This window comes from Catharus ustulatus, chromosome 5, assembly GCF_009819885.2.
Source record: "Catharus ustulatus isolate bCatUst1 chromosome 5, bCatUst1.pri.v2, whole genome shotgun sequence".
In the NCBI taxonomy this organism is placed as follows: domain Eukaryota; kingdom Metazoa; phylum Chordata; class Aves; order Passeriformes; family Turdidae; genus Catharus; species Catharus ustulatus.
In genome coordinates this window covers 70,209,256-70,224,147 of record NC_046225.1, presented here as the reverse complement: position 1 = coordinate 70,224,147, position 14,892 = coordinate 70,209,256, and the positions used below count along the sequence as shown (strand labels likewise).

Sequence of the window (14,892 nt, the reverse complement as noted above, 5' to 3'; positions counted from 1 at the left end):
CCTGATGCCATTTATCTCCAAGGGAAGAATCCTAAATGTTATTTTACAAATTGTGAAGTGAGTTTAATATTAGCATCTAAGAGTGCCTTGAATCATGTCCTTATGCCTAAGCATAATTCAGAGTAACTGGTGGAAGTTAGAAACCAGAATTTAATACCTGGGTTTTTTTTCTTCAACAGTAGAACATTGAAATGTGCACAAAAATATAATTGCAAACAGCTTAAAAGCGATTAAAAGTAAATATTCCATTTCATATTTAAGAAATCATCAAAGGGAATCATAGGTACCTCAGAGACAAAATCACTTAGCTACATTAAACTACATTATGTTCAAGAATTCATGAAAAAATACCTAGTTAGTAGTAGTTAGCAAATTATTGCAGCCTATTTTTAAGTGAACTTGCAATAGAAATAAAGTACATCTTTAAAATATTCTCTTCTAAAGGAAAGTTCAAGAGAAGAAAGCATTGCACAAAGTGATGAACAGAAAAGCTGACCAAGAAGATAAACCACCTTCAATAGTTCCACAGCTCATTACATACCCTGAGCTTTGTAAAACATCACACATATTTCTAAAATAGAAAAGATTTCGGTTGTGTTATGAAATGCACATATATCACAGAACAATTCTGCATAACTAATTTTTAAACCTGAACAGAACCATATGTAGGAAAAAAGCCATTATAAAACAAAGGTAACCCTCCTAGTTTTTATCCCTTTTAACACCATTTGAAATCAGACAGGGAAATGTGTTTACAAGTCTCAGAGAACATTTGAATGTATAGACCCACAAGAGCAGAACAGAGTTCCAGCACTTGGAAGCCAAACTGGATTCCCATAGCTATAACATTTCCAGCATGTGTCCCTATTTGTTGTTTTACCCCCTCTCCTCCTGATCATCTTCTGCCTGACCTTCCCACTCTATTCTCCCAACCTGACTATTTGGTAAATAGGATTAAGGAAGCAGAGAGGTGACTACAGAACCCCTTTTTTTCCTACATTACTTTTCAAGAGGCTCAATTCCCTCCATTGCATGGCCACACAGATTTTACCATAGGATGGATGCAGTGAATTGTGCAGGGCTGGGAAGAACAAGCCAGACAAAAGGCACTGATTAAACAGCATCACTGGATGTGAGCAGGAAGCCTGGGAAAAGCCACTGCTATTTCAGTCAGTGGTTGCTGGTCTGTCACCTCTGTCCCTGACAATGCTCCTGCCCACATCAGCACAGACTTCTTGCCTCTTATGTTGTTCTGTTGCTCAATATAATAATTCCCTAAGAGGTTGAGATTGCACTGAGTGGGCTGAGCTGCTCTGACTGTCCCATCAAAAGGGACAGGTTTGTCATTCCTCTTCACAGTTTGCCAATTCAGCTGACTAACACAGCCAAAACAAATATAAAAGTTCATATTGTCCATTTTGTATTGAAGAGTTGGATACAGAAATTCCAGGATAGGGAACTGAGACTGGGAGCAGAGAAGAGGAGCATGTACACTCCTAGGTCAGTTCTAGTTGATCCAACTGCAGAGATGGACAGACAGTGGAACAGCCTTCCCAATTTCATCACCTCTGCAGTCAGTTCCCCATTCCTCTGAGCAGGGATCAGTCTCCAGTGAGCAGGTTCAATTGGCCACTTGGCCAAGCAGTCTAGGCAGGACACAGTAACAGTCTGGACCTGGCAAGCATGGGTGGGTTTGGCCAGTTTTAGAAAACTGAGGAGGAGATCAATCACCCAAACCAAAAGTGGAGCTGCACCCTTTGATACCTGGAAGAAATGTCCCTTTCTCTGCAGCCCCACTAAACTTTTCCAACTGCCCCTTCTCATGGAACTGCTCTGTCAGCTGAGCAGTGACCTGGACTGAGGAATTTACCTAAATGGGAAATATTCCAACAAAAGGTTTTAGTTCGAGTCAGCTTTTTAGTGTAGCTCATGGTAGAGTCACACACAAAGAAAAGGGTAAAAATCCATTGCCAGGGACTCCTCACACAACACAGCTGCTGGGAAAGGTTCTCAAGACCAACATGTGGAGGAGGCAAAGGTTTCACCTCCAGTTCACATCATTAGACATGATGCAGAGACAACACATCCACCAGTCTGTACACTGCCTCCCATCAGGTCAGAAAGAAATTAACTATTCCCTTGTCTTTTAGTGAGAAACTAAGATTCTAATATAAAAATTCATTTAGTCCAGACCATTCATGTATATTCTTAAAACCAGTACAACTTATCCCTTGACCTGCTTTCATACCAGCTCTAAAAGCCCTTTTGGAGAGAACAGCAGGAATATGCAATTCATCATTTGTGACCTAAGGTAAAATGAAAGACGCAAATGATTACAACTCCTTTCACTAGAATTCATGCTACTTTTATTAATACTCATTTAACATTTGGGTGGGGGGTTGGGGGGTCTCCTGCAATTTTGTTTTGTTTTCATCTGACTTTTTAGTTCCTTTCAAGGATCAGATACAAGCTGTTAAATCAATCTACATGAAGCAAGCCTGTAGAGAAAGATTCCTGAGAGCACTAGGTGGTCATCTTGCCCTTTTGCAATTGTTGTTTTATATAAACCCACAATCTTTTACAGTGTTTAGGTAGAATGCTGTAAAATGTTAAGATGAAAGCCAACACAGCTGTAGAATAGGTCACAGACTAGTTTCTTTTATTTGTTTTATCCCTTTCCATGCAAAAAACAGCATTTGTGCTGTTTTTAATATTCTCAACAGGAGAGAATATTATATTCAATATTATCTCAACAGGAACTACAACTCAATTTAAAAACACACGGAATGACCAAAAGAAAATATTAGTACTCCACAAAACTAATACAGTTAACATTAGAAATTGAAATGTCCAACCTTCAAATATGCGATCCAGACGTTGCCGCTTCACTTTGTGTTTGTCCATCAGAGACATAAGAGTGGAAGCTCAAAGAACGTCCCCACACAGCTTGGTGATGCTCTTCTCACACCAGCCTCCAGGCAGAAATGCTCACTCTTTTACAAGCTTATTTCCACCTGGGAACAGAAAGACAAACTTTAAAACACATCATTTTTGGCACCTCTGTCCAGATGATCCGGAGATTATCTGTACGTAACCTAAAGAATTTTTTAAATCCTCACAAAGTTCTTAAATCATATTAGGTAAATTGGCATTTATTTCACAGCAAAGTGTCTTCTAAGCACAGAGATACAAAGCACACAGCACTACTCAGATCAACTAGTAGAAGTGTTCCAAGACAGCTGTTCTCTGCCTTTTCTGCCCTTCCACTGAACAAACCACAAACTAATGCAGGCACTTTGGGCAGGCACAGGTCCACATTCTATAAATTGACAGAAACATGTTCACCTGAGATGAAATTGGAAGGCCACAGCTTTGCATCACAAAGCTCACAGTGAGAGAAAACCTTTCACTCTTAGCTTTCAGTCACTTGATGATAACAACTCCAGAGTTTCAGCTTGGAAGTTGAAGGAAACCAAGTCAAGGGGCACAGACCCAAGGAAATGCATCCTGGTGACAACAGAGAATGCCAACATCTCTATCAACCAAATGGCATTTGGAGCAGGTTTATGCATGACTAGGCAAAGCTCTTTGGCAGCAGATACAGCCAGGCACTTTTCAGATACCGTGGAGCTGGGCAAGGCAGCATAAGGGCATTGCAACAAGCAGGCTGCATTTTAAACCAAACTGAGAGGTGGGAAGGGGGATGGGGAGAGAGGAGGAAAAATCCCTCAGTGAGGACCTAATCATAGCAGTAGAATATAGAATGAGCAAGTGGATGTGGTAAAACTATAGATACAGATGCTCTGTAAAGCATAATCAGAGCAACACTTCTATTCACCTTTCAATATCTGAGTAGACTTTGAGAAACAAACACAGAGCACACTGTGGTACAAGCACTGTGCACACTAAACTGAGCCAAATAATCCACCTCCCTGTCTCTTTTTATTGCTGCCCAGCGGCTTTCAACATCAGTGGATAGGATTTAATGGCCTTACAAGTGACTGAACCTAGAAATCTGCTTGTTTCTTTCTAGAGGTTGAACTGCACTAAAACCAAACATAGGCACATTTCATTAACATATCATCAAGATTCATGAACTCCAAGTGAAATTATAAAGAAAAATATTTTGAGTACCAAGAACTGCACATTTGCATTTTAACTAAGTATCTTTACCAGTACTGCCCTGCTTGGTGCATTTGGACTTTATTTAGTAATGTTCCTTCTTTGTGTTTGTTCATTTTTTTAATTTAAAATGGAGTTAATGTGCAACATTCATCAGGCTTTTAACTCTTCATTCTCCTCACCATCCTCTTCTCTTCCTGTCCACACCTCTTTATCTTCAAATTCAAGATTCTTCTGCTGTTCTGCATAGTGTCTGATTCCAGCTGAATATAATATCCCATCATGAAGGGGAGAAGAAAATTTGATGAGGAATGCAGAATCCTATTTTTTTTTTACTTTTTAAAAAACCAAGATTATTGGCATTTTAGAAATTCACTTTTACATTTCTCAAATTGGTATTCTTCCAAAATACCATGTTCCTCAATATTGAATGTGGCTGTATTATAAGCCTGCACAAGCATTACATCAAATCTAACATGCATTTTATAATCTTAAAAGCCAACTATGTAAGTATAGAACTCTATAACTGCCAGCCTTGGCTTAAGCCAACACCCCAAACCTCTGCACAGGATCAGCCTTTAACCAGTCTTTATTTGCTTATCATTTCTGTTTTATAATCTACTTCCTTCAATTACCACATAGAAAGATCTAAAGCATAAAAACCAAACCAGAATAAAATGAACATTTGAAACACTAGTCTTGGTTTAAATGTGTACAGCTCATTTAATTTCCCATCTTGTAGAAACACACAGGCCTGCTGGCCTCCTTGTGCTGTTTTGTTTATTCACTCAGCAAAAGATTTTTCCACTGCAGTCACTCTGCATACAAAGCTGGATGACAGCTGTGAAGAACAGACCATCTGTAACTATTGACCTACCACTGAAAGTGTCACCAGATGTTTTCTATCTGTCTACAGTAGCTTCAAAATGTACCATATAAATCAAGTTTTTTGGTTTTTTTTTACTTTCAAGCATTGTTTTAACATTATTTTCTTTATAGCAAGTTGTCATAAGTTTAAAAAAAAAGTGAGCAAAAAATAAATTAGCATGTTAGCGCTATTGTAAGTTGAACCCTCACACAGTTTTATTACACATCATGTTCCAACAGAAAGAGCAGATGATGATATGGGAAGCACTGCCCAGCAAAACAAAAGCCTTGAAATTGTGGAAGTGTTAGTTACTGCAATTGCTAAACCACAACATGAATAATTGTATTGGAGAAATTCACTAAGAATACACTATATTCACTAAAAAGCACAGTGCCAGATGATCTAAAAACCCGAACACCAAATACCAAATTGTCTTTAAGACCAGATTTCTGCAGTTCAATATTTTAAGATTGAGACTCCAAGTGATTTCAGAACATATAGTGCTTACCATATATGTCAAGTAGTACCTACAAAGCCAAGTTACATACTATCAATGCACAGAACTCTTTTGAGCAGTACACATTTTAGATCAAAATATACACTGCTGCAAACAATATTAGAGTTTTTCTTTCAGTTAAACAGATGATTCCAGTGTATTTTTAAAGAGAACATGTCTCTGGGTATTGCTGGAGCAGTTATCTCTTTCTTAAGAAAGGAAGAACTTTGCACTGAGACTTCAAGATAAAAGGAAAAGTGATTCTCCAACATATTTCCAGCAGAGAGAGCAAATCCTACAGGCTAAAATAGAAATTATAAACAAGCAAGCCAACTTTGAATTCAATTTTCAAAACAGATAATACTGATAATGAATAAAGGATAAACATTAGCTGTGAGTGAGAAGATTTGAAGGAAGGCCCATTCAAAAACCATTATTTCTCCAGAGTAAGAGGATGAAAAGGAAACAAGCTAAGAAATTGGGTTTTTTTTAAGAGAGCAAAACAGTTAGCTAATTAAACACACCCTGTGTATGTGTGGGTTGGGACAAAGATCAGGGAAGGACTCCCCTCAAACCCAAAAGGTTGCAGCATGCAATGTTGAATCAGTCTGATGGGGGACTTTGGCATGGACCAGACTGTTTCAGCTGGATCTGAACAGGAAAAATGCATTGCCTCACATTAGTTACCTCCCTCCCAAAGAGATCCAGAGTACAAACTCTCCTGAGCACACACTTTCACTCACAGGCTACAGAAGGTTGATTTCTACCTTTGCCCCACTGCCAGGTGCACTCAGAGATTTGTAGGTCACCCCAAATCACAGGATGAAACATAAGAAATCCAAAATAGAAATTAAGTTCACAAAACAGAATGACAGCTCATTAGAGGATAAGGTCATGAAAATCTGCATTACCCTTGGGAATCTCAACCTTCCCTTAACTCAGCCTTACTTACACTTCTTTATCTAAAACTATAGTGAATTATTCAAATTTTTTTTCTTTCTGCTAACAATTATCAAAAAGCATAATGTGAGGCTACCACAAGAAACACTATAAGTTTACTTTCCAAATTGCAGTGCCATCAGTTTTGATGATCAAAAATTAGATAAATTTCCAAAACAAGCCCAACTAACACTTGACTTGTCCTTCCTTCCCATCCAAACTGATAATATCTCCATTTTCCATCACACCTCATAAGCCTTGAAGTGGCCATTCTGCACAGGCCTGGAAGCAATAAGTAAATACAATCAAAGTGTTCTTCCTCCTGTTAGAAATACATTAATTTTCCTAAATAATTATACTTTTTTTTTTTTGCAGTAACTGTTTGTTTCAGTTAGTAAACAGATCATTTAGTCCTACCCTCCTGCCATGGGCAGGGACAATTTCCACTAGACCAGGTTGCTCAAACCTCATCCAAATGTGGTCCTGAACACTTCTAATAAAGTCCCCACACTCCCCTAGGCAATTGTTCCAGTGTCTCATCACCCTCACTATAAAAAAATCTTTATATTCAAGTCAACCATACCTCAACGTTATTACTAAGAAATGGAAATGTAGCTAAATTTCAAAATATTTCTGTAGTAAAAAACAAAGTATCTTGTGTTTCACAAAAGAGAGGATCTAATTGTGTTGATGAACAGACAAAAGTAAAATGACATAAAAATGCCAAGTGAAATTTCTTTTATTTGAACATTAACTTAAAGATGTGTTTACTCAGTAAAGCAGTCAACCTTCTGAGACTATGGCAAGAAATGGGCTCTAACTCTGAGAAGGAAAAGGAAAGTTTATGATGTAAGAAAGAAACATCCTACTTTAAAAAGCTCTATAATTTGTAGTTGAACCTTTCTAATGTCAGTAGCAGCAGTATCAGTTCTGTATAAAACAGAAATTTTGGATCAGAGGACTGGTGTTTCATAATGGAAGTTAGGTAATACACAGGTCTTGAAATTATAAAGTGGAACACACCTAAACATGGACTATAACAAAGATAAATATCTGAACATTTTTTTCTTTCTATATTCAATTTATAAAAGTATTATTTAACAGTACTTATCCATTGGTGTTTGAAAAATATCCCATTAAAGATATAGAGGAACCTCAAATAGGAAGATGAGTAAAAGAGGACAAAGATTTTTGTTTGGGTATTTCTTCAGGGGATTGCTACAACAGCACTGGAACATTTTCTTTGGAAGTTCTGCAGGACAGCTTCTGTTCTTACATCCTTTCCTGAAGATCTTACACTGAAAACTTCTGCAGTATGAGACCATCACATTGCTATCACTGTGCTCAAAAATATTCCTGCAAAGATTTAAGTTACACTTAAAAATAAGTATGGCACATTGAGCAGAACAAAAAGAGATTAATTGCCAGAAGAAAAAGTATATGTCAGCCTTTTTGTGCAAAAATTGAAGTTATTCCATCCTGTCTTATGAAATGTAATACTGAATTAAGAAGGAAATATATAATTATATTTTCCTGTCAGACAATTTATCGTGCCATTAAGTATGGCTAAGCCACTTTGCCTTACCATTAGATGTCAGTACAGTCTAAGAGAAACTGTACATGGAGTTTCAAGATCAATAAATTAATCACAAAAATGAAGCCATTACCAAATTAGACACCAAAACACGTCAGCTACTCAGAAAAAGACTAAAATCCCAAACATTCTAATGACATTACCTAAAACTAAGGTGAATCTGTCCCAAAAAGATGGAGGACTAGAAAAACAGGCAGTAAGCATGGTTCAAAGCATGCAATAGCTTGCTGAAAAACTCCCCCAGCCTGAAGACAGTATGACTGAGTAGAGTCCAACAAAGGCATATAAAATACACTCCATGTCTCACCTCAATGTCTGGGGAGCACACAGTGAAATAGCAAGCCAGAATATTAAAAACAACAGGGAGCTTTGTCATGGAGTATGTAATTAAATTGTAACATCTGGTGTCACAGGTATTGTGGATGCCAAAACCTTAAGTGGTTCTTAAAAGGGAAAAGACAAGTTTATGGAAAACACATCAGTGGTCACTGATAATAACAGCCACAACACCACCCAGGTCAGAAATCCAGAGCTGGTAAATGCCAAAGGCAGGGAAAATGTCAGCACATGCTTTGTTCTCACAGTCAGCAATGACTGCACTGTGTTCCACTGACCAAATGTCTGTTTAGTTCAGAAGCCAGCATTTGCCAAGAAATGAGGTGCTGCATTAAAAGAGCAAGAGCAGAACAAACAGGACACTTCTTTCAAGCACAAACCAGTGGTCCCTTCTGGAGGCAGAACATGGGAGAGATGGAGCTGCAGCCCCCTCTGACACATGGGCACCCTTTACATTCTTAGGAAATGCAGAGATAAATGATAGAATGGACTGATCCAGCCATGCAGAAGGTGAGATTCACAGCTCACAGGGATGCACAAAAAACATCCTAAGTGCAAAATAAAACTGAAGTCATCCCTTACTAGTATTACTTACAAGTTAGTACTAACACAGACTCAAAAGGTACTGCTGGAATAATCAAACTGACCATCTCTCCTATGTAAAGCCTCAGAGACATCTAGAAAATCATCATAATTAAAAAACTGCCAATGACATAGACTCCACCCTAGCACATGGAAAGCTCTTCCAGCAGTAAGTGTCCTTTATTACTGGCTGGTTTTTTTTGTCTGTTTGGCTTAAACTTCCGGGGATTAGATTTTTCTTGAGCTTTGCCTGCCAGACAGAACTCCCTCATGTTCTTTGCACAGGTACCTCTTGGGTATCACCAAGCCATCCCTTGGTCTACTTGCAGAAGAGACCAAACTCCTGGATACTCTCCTAGGAACTCATATTTCTGATCCTAGATTGTGTCAAACCCATGCATCCTTAAATTCAAGAGCAAGTCACTAAAATACTGGTTAGTGAGTGCTAGAACAAGACAAAGCCTCGTAACTGCAGGAGCAGTTACATCAATATCCAAACCAGAAGAACTTGTACCACTCTCTTTCACAGTCCTTGAACACATTCAGGGCCCACATCTGAGATTAAAAGACTTTGCACTCACTTCAGCAGGTTTTTCATCACCAGTGCAAAGCCAGTTCTTTCTAGGATGGGGTTCTCTGCCCCAGGAACACAGCCAGCAGTCTCCACTTCTGTATTTATGACCCAACATTTGAATACAATTTCACAGAATCACAGAATCATCCAGGTTGGAAAAGAACTTCAGTATCATCAGCATTTTTTTCCTGTATTTAGGAGTGAAAGGTTTCTTTCCTGTTGATAAAAATGTCCAAAATAAGGCCAAGAACACTCTTTGTCAACACACCACTAAAACCAATGCTTATGTGCTTTTGACATATTGTCCACTATTTTTTTGATACTGTAAATTCTCTTCTGGACTATTCTTTCTTTTTAATTACTTTAGAACCAAATAAAATGCCTTCCATAATTTAATGTAATAATTTGATAATCATAAGTCCTTATTTTTATGGCACAGGACTCTAAAATGGCCTTTTTGACAGGGAATATGGTGAAAACAGGAGAAGAGGTTGTGGTAGTAATTCTGTCATTACAAGCTTTTTATGAGGTATTTGTCTTCACCATAAGGGTTGTTTTCCCAGAGCTTTTTTTTTTTTTTTTGCCCCTTAGCAGCATTCTCTCTCAATTATACATCTGTCCACAAGCCAAAAATTACTTACTGCTGAAAATGAATTACTGCAGATGTGTATGACTGCAGACAGATGGGAAGCATCTCTGCTATCTCAGATTTCTAGGTCATGAATAGATCTCCATTGAAGAACTCAAGCTATTAGAAAATTATTAAAGGCTAGGGACTTAAGACACAAACATTTTTAAGTAAAATTGAACTGATTTCTTTAGTGTCAGAAAACATTCATTGAGCAATATTGCAGCTATGATTCTCATCAAACAATATCTCTAAAAACTTTCATGTGTTCAGCATAAGCTTCTCCAGCAGGACCAGCATTGTAACAATCCTCAGTCTTAGTCATGAGCAGATTTAAGGGAAAGAAAATGAAGAAACTGGTGTGGTCTGACATCATGAACCTGATTCACTCACATGTGGAATTCCTGGGTTTGTCTCTTACTCTCCTGAGGAACTGAACCTGAGGGGAGCATCCTTCACTTCACCCACAGCTGCTTTGGTTTGTAAAGCAACACAGACCCACAGCCCAGTGCCCAGTCACAACCACTGCTTTACAAAGTACTTTGGAACTTCCAAATAAAAACCATCCAGAAATGTCAAATATGTCATTTGTTAGATCTGCGTTAATCACTTCCACATTTTTCAAAGTCTGAAAAGAAAGAAAATTACACTGAAAGAAGATCAATCTCCATTCAGGTTTTTTTTTTTTTTCTGAACAGGCAGAAAAGCTGGAAGCTTTCCTCCTTTTTGGAGATTTAGATAGAAGAGAAAGCAACTGTTCAAATGAATGAAACACAATCCCAGGGACTTTGAGAGACAACAGCAGTGAAACTGAACTGCCTATAATTCAAAACAGAAGATTATCATTATTTGAATCAGAAACTCAAATGAATAATATGTATTTAATATTCTCATGCACCTGAGAAAGCATAACAGGATGCAAAGTATTAGTCAGCACTCATGACAATAAAAAAGTTAATGCCTTGGTTAATGAATTCTCTAAGAAAGGAAACAATTACTGGTGCATTTCATGAATCTTTGTTGCTAGAAAGGATTCAAACCACCGAGGAGAAAAGATTACTTTTAATCTTTTATTGATTTATTGATCCTTTTTTTTTTTGTCTCCAAGAAAGACACAAACCCACATCAAAATGCCAGGCACATGGACTGTGTGCCTACTCCACATGTGAACCTGTCACAGATCTACTATTAAAAGTAACCCATGGACATCCAGAAACCCATGCTTTACAGCTTAAAATTTCTGGTTAAAAATATGCTTGTGCAGTGGAAAAGAAAGAGTGGGGAAAATAGAAATCTCTATTCTGAAAGTAAATAAGAAATCACATCTAAAGACATTTAGGTTAGAGATTTAGTTACAGCTAGTTAAGTTTAGACAAAGAACTGTGGGGTTGGTGTGGTTTTTTTCTTTACACCAAAATCCTGATGTTGGACACTACAGGTCCAAAGGAAGTCTCTAAGCTGTGAGAGGCTTGGAGCCCCTCTGCTGTGGGGACAGGCTGGGAGAGCTGGGGGTGTCCTGCCTGGAGAGGAGGAGGTTCCAGGGGGACCTTGGAGCACCTTGCAGGGACTAAAGGGGCTCCAGGAGAGCTGGAGGGGGACTTTGGACAAAGGCATGGAGTTACAGGACAAGGAAGAATGGCTTCAAAATGGCAAAGGGCAGGGTTAGACTGGATATAAGGGAGAAATTCTTTAATGTCAGGGTGGTGAACATTGGAATAAGTTGCCCTGAGTGTTCAAGGCCAGGATGGAGAGGGCTTGGAGCAACCTGGGATATGGAAGATGTCCCTGGGTAATTTTTAAGGCCCATCCTAACTCAAGGCATTTTATGATTCTATGGATATCAGATATACAGCAGCATCCTTGCTGCTGTAAAAAAGAATGTCAAGTAGGATAACATTTTTGAGATTGAATACTTTCCCCTTGAAAAGTAAACTGTGTAATATTTAAATGTTATGATTGTGCATTATTTCTTCAATATTACTTTTATACCTAGAAAATATTTTAGTGAAATAACTTTCTACAGATAAGGCAAATATGATTCTTGGTCACATTTTTTGTTTGCCCATATTACTGCCCTGTGGCAGCAACACACCACCACAGCAGATCAGTATCACAACACCACAAACCTTAGAATAGAAATTTTTTTTTGCTATGGAAAGCTAACATCACATCTTTTCATGATGTCAAGATGTACAGTGCTGCAGCACTAGATTGGATACACCTAAAATCCTTCTCTTAAGGCATCTCTAAGCCAAGTAGCTATAAATTAATTTTGTAATGTTTTGTGTTAATTAGAATATTCATTAAAGATTTTAAGAAAGGAAGTTTAACTGTTTTATTCATTAACTGCTACATATATAATTTTTGCTCAGTTACTAGAAGAAGAAAGAAAAAAAACAAGAACGAAGAAACTAATCACTTTGCATGATTAGACTTCCAGAGGCTGTTTCCAGTTATGTTCTGGTTGAAAAAAAAAATATACCAAGGATAAAGCTTTGCTACATAGCTCCTACTCTTCAGACTATAGCAATTCATTCCAGTCAGAATAAAATATACCTGGTCTGGTTATTTATCTATTGCTCAGGTGTCTGGCTAAAACTAATTTTTTTAGTAGTACCTGAATTAAAAATGTTATTTTTAAAAAAATTGTACATTGCTATATATAAATTACACGTGTTTGGGTTTGTTTTGTTGGTTTCTTTTTTAATACATTACAAATGCTGGACCATTTCTTTCTCCTAGTTCAATGAGAAGACAATGTCTATCACCTAAGCACACCAAAATAGTAGAGTTGAAGTGGATTTACCCTGCATTTTCCATAAATCAATATTTAAAATATTATAAATTATGCAATTTATACCTGATCATTGATAACATTTAGCAATAACATTTCTACATTTATTTGACATTTCTGAAATGTAATTCTACTGATATCCAGTACATAAATCCTCTGGAAGTTTGTGGAGTCAAAAGATCTAAGTTTCTGTATGAGCAGGTATAACTACATTTTAAAGGATTTTTTCCAGTGTACCACTAGATATTGAAAAAATGTCTTCCCCCCTTGCTAAGCAAAAAAGGCAATATAAGACAAGAGAGCAAACAAGCGACAAGTTCCATTTACACCCTGTATGTTTTAATTGAAGCCATTTTTGTCAAGCTTTGCACCTTTACCCACTGTCCCATCAGCCACAGAATAGTTTGGTTTGGAGGGGACCTTTAAGGACCATTTAGTCCAACCCCCTGCCCTTCCAGGATGGTCAGGGACACCTTGGACTACACAGGGTCACTTCCAGTGATGGAGCATCCCTGGATGCACAACCACATCAAAATGCTGCATTTTATAGAGCCAAAACAGCTTGCAAATGCTATAAATTGTTGCTATAAAAACCTAAACTATGAGAATACCTGTTTGTCAAAGTAGAAGATACTACTGAATTCTACAAAAGTCCCTACAAGTTTAATTTCCAGTTTATTTCCCAGTGTGGCTCTCTCACCCTTGGACTCCTGGAAAGAGCTATCCAGCCTCGAAGGCATCACTGACCATCTTCCCACAATCAACTTTCATACTCGACTTGAGAAATTGTTTAATTAGCAATTCTTTCCCCCACACTTTAGTGTCAATCTCCATCTCCTGACATGACATTTCATTAAGAAATTTCCAGCCAACTACACTCCCATCTCAGTCACAGTAATGCAATGCACTTTTACACCTTGCTAAATTCTATACACAATCTTCGTTGCAATTACAGGGATTGCTTATGTAGAAGATTAATGTTAGTGGCTGGGATATTGAATCCTTTAACACAATTGAATGTGGGGAAACAAAGAATTAAAAGTACAATTAGATAGTCTCACACATCTGAAACTGGCTGACAACTGTGTTTGCTATGATAAAATATATTGTAACCAACGGTACTCATTTTCCAAACTGATTTCGTTTTGTCTATATTCATCATTTAAGCTCATCCACTCATTCTTTTATTCAGTTGGAAGGCAGAGGAGAGAATTAAAATCCCTACAGGCTGCTTAGCTGAAGGTCTGCAAAATTTCCTTTCAGATAGACAGTTTTTGAACTAGATTTTCCTCTCTTCTGTTCAAATAGTGCTGAGATGTTTCTCTCTAGAGAAAGGATCTCAAAAATCTGGGACCTGTTTTCTTCATTTCTGCATTCAAAAGTTATCTTTAAGAGCTCTCAAACACAGAGCAGCTCAGTTTTTGAGACCCACTTCAATGCAATACTACTTGGTTTTCTGGTGAAGCAATTCTAAGTTTGCAGAGTGGGACCAACAGGCACTGAAATCATCAGGCAGGTGTGAGAAATTCTGGGAAGTGTCTCCATGTTGATGTCAGAATGCAAGATCCCTACAACATACACCAATAACCTGGCAGTGTAAGTCAGTTCAAATGCATGAAACTTTTGTTTTATTCCAGAGGGTTTTAGTGCAACTACATTCATCACAGCATCGCAATATCTTTGTGAGATGCAACTGATGTAACTAAAAATTACCACGGCTTCTACTCTCTCTCATGTCTGGAAAGAGAACTCTCTGTGCAGCTAGATATTTTTAGTTTCCTTATTTGAACATATATGCTGGTTTGTATCTGTAACAGAAGAAGGATCAAGCAAATGCACTTGGCAGCTGGTCTGGAAAGTGATAAGACCATAATAGTCTTTAATGGAAATTAATTTCAGTCCTATATTACACTAAGAAATAAAATTTCCAACCCATATTAACTTGAAGGTTAGTTCTTC

At 37.7% G+C, this 14,892-nt stretch overlaps 1 protein-coding gene across 3 annotated transcripts in view; it reads right to left on the bottom strand.

The window, feature by feature from the left end:
• The window catches only part of CTBP1 (C-terminal binding protein 1), a 233,319-nt gene that overhangs the window by 177,281 nt on the left and 41,146 nt on the right, over nucleotides 1-14,892 (bottom strand). For all 3 annotated transcript variants that reach the window (XM_033059940.1, XM_033059941.2, XM_033059939.2), the window contains exon 2: nucleotides 2,856-3,014. In XM_033059940.1, coding sequence (XP_032915831.1) covers nucleotides 2,856-2,913 — 58 coding nt within the window. In that variant the 5' untranslated portion in view covers nucleotides 2,914-3,014. The remainder of the gene's footprint in view (nucleotides 1-2,855; nucleotides 3,015-14,892) is intronic.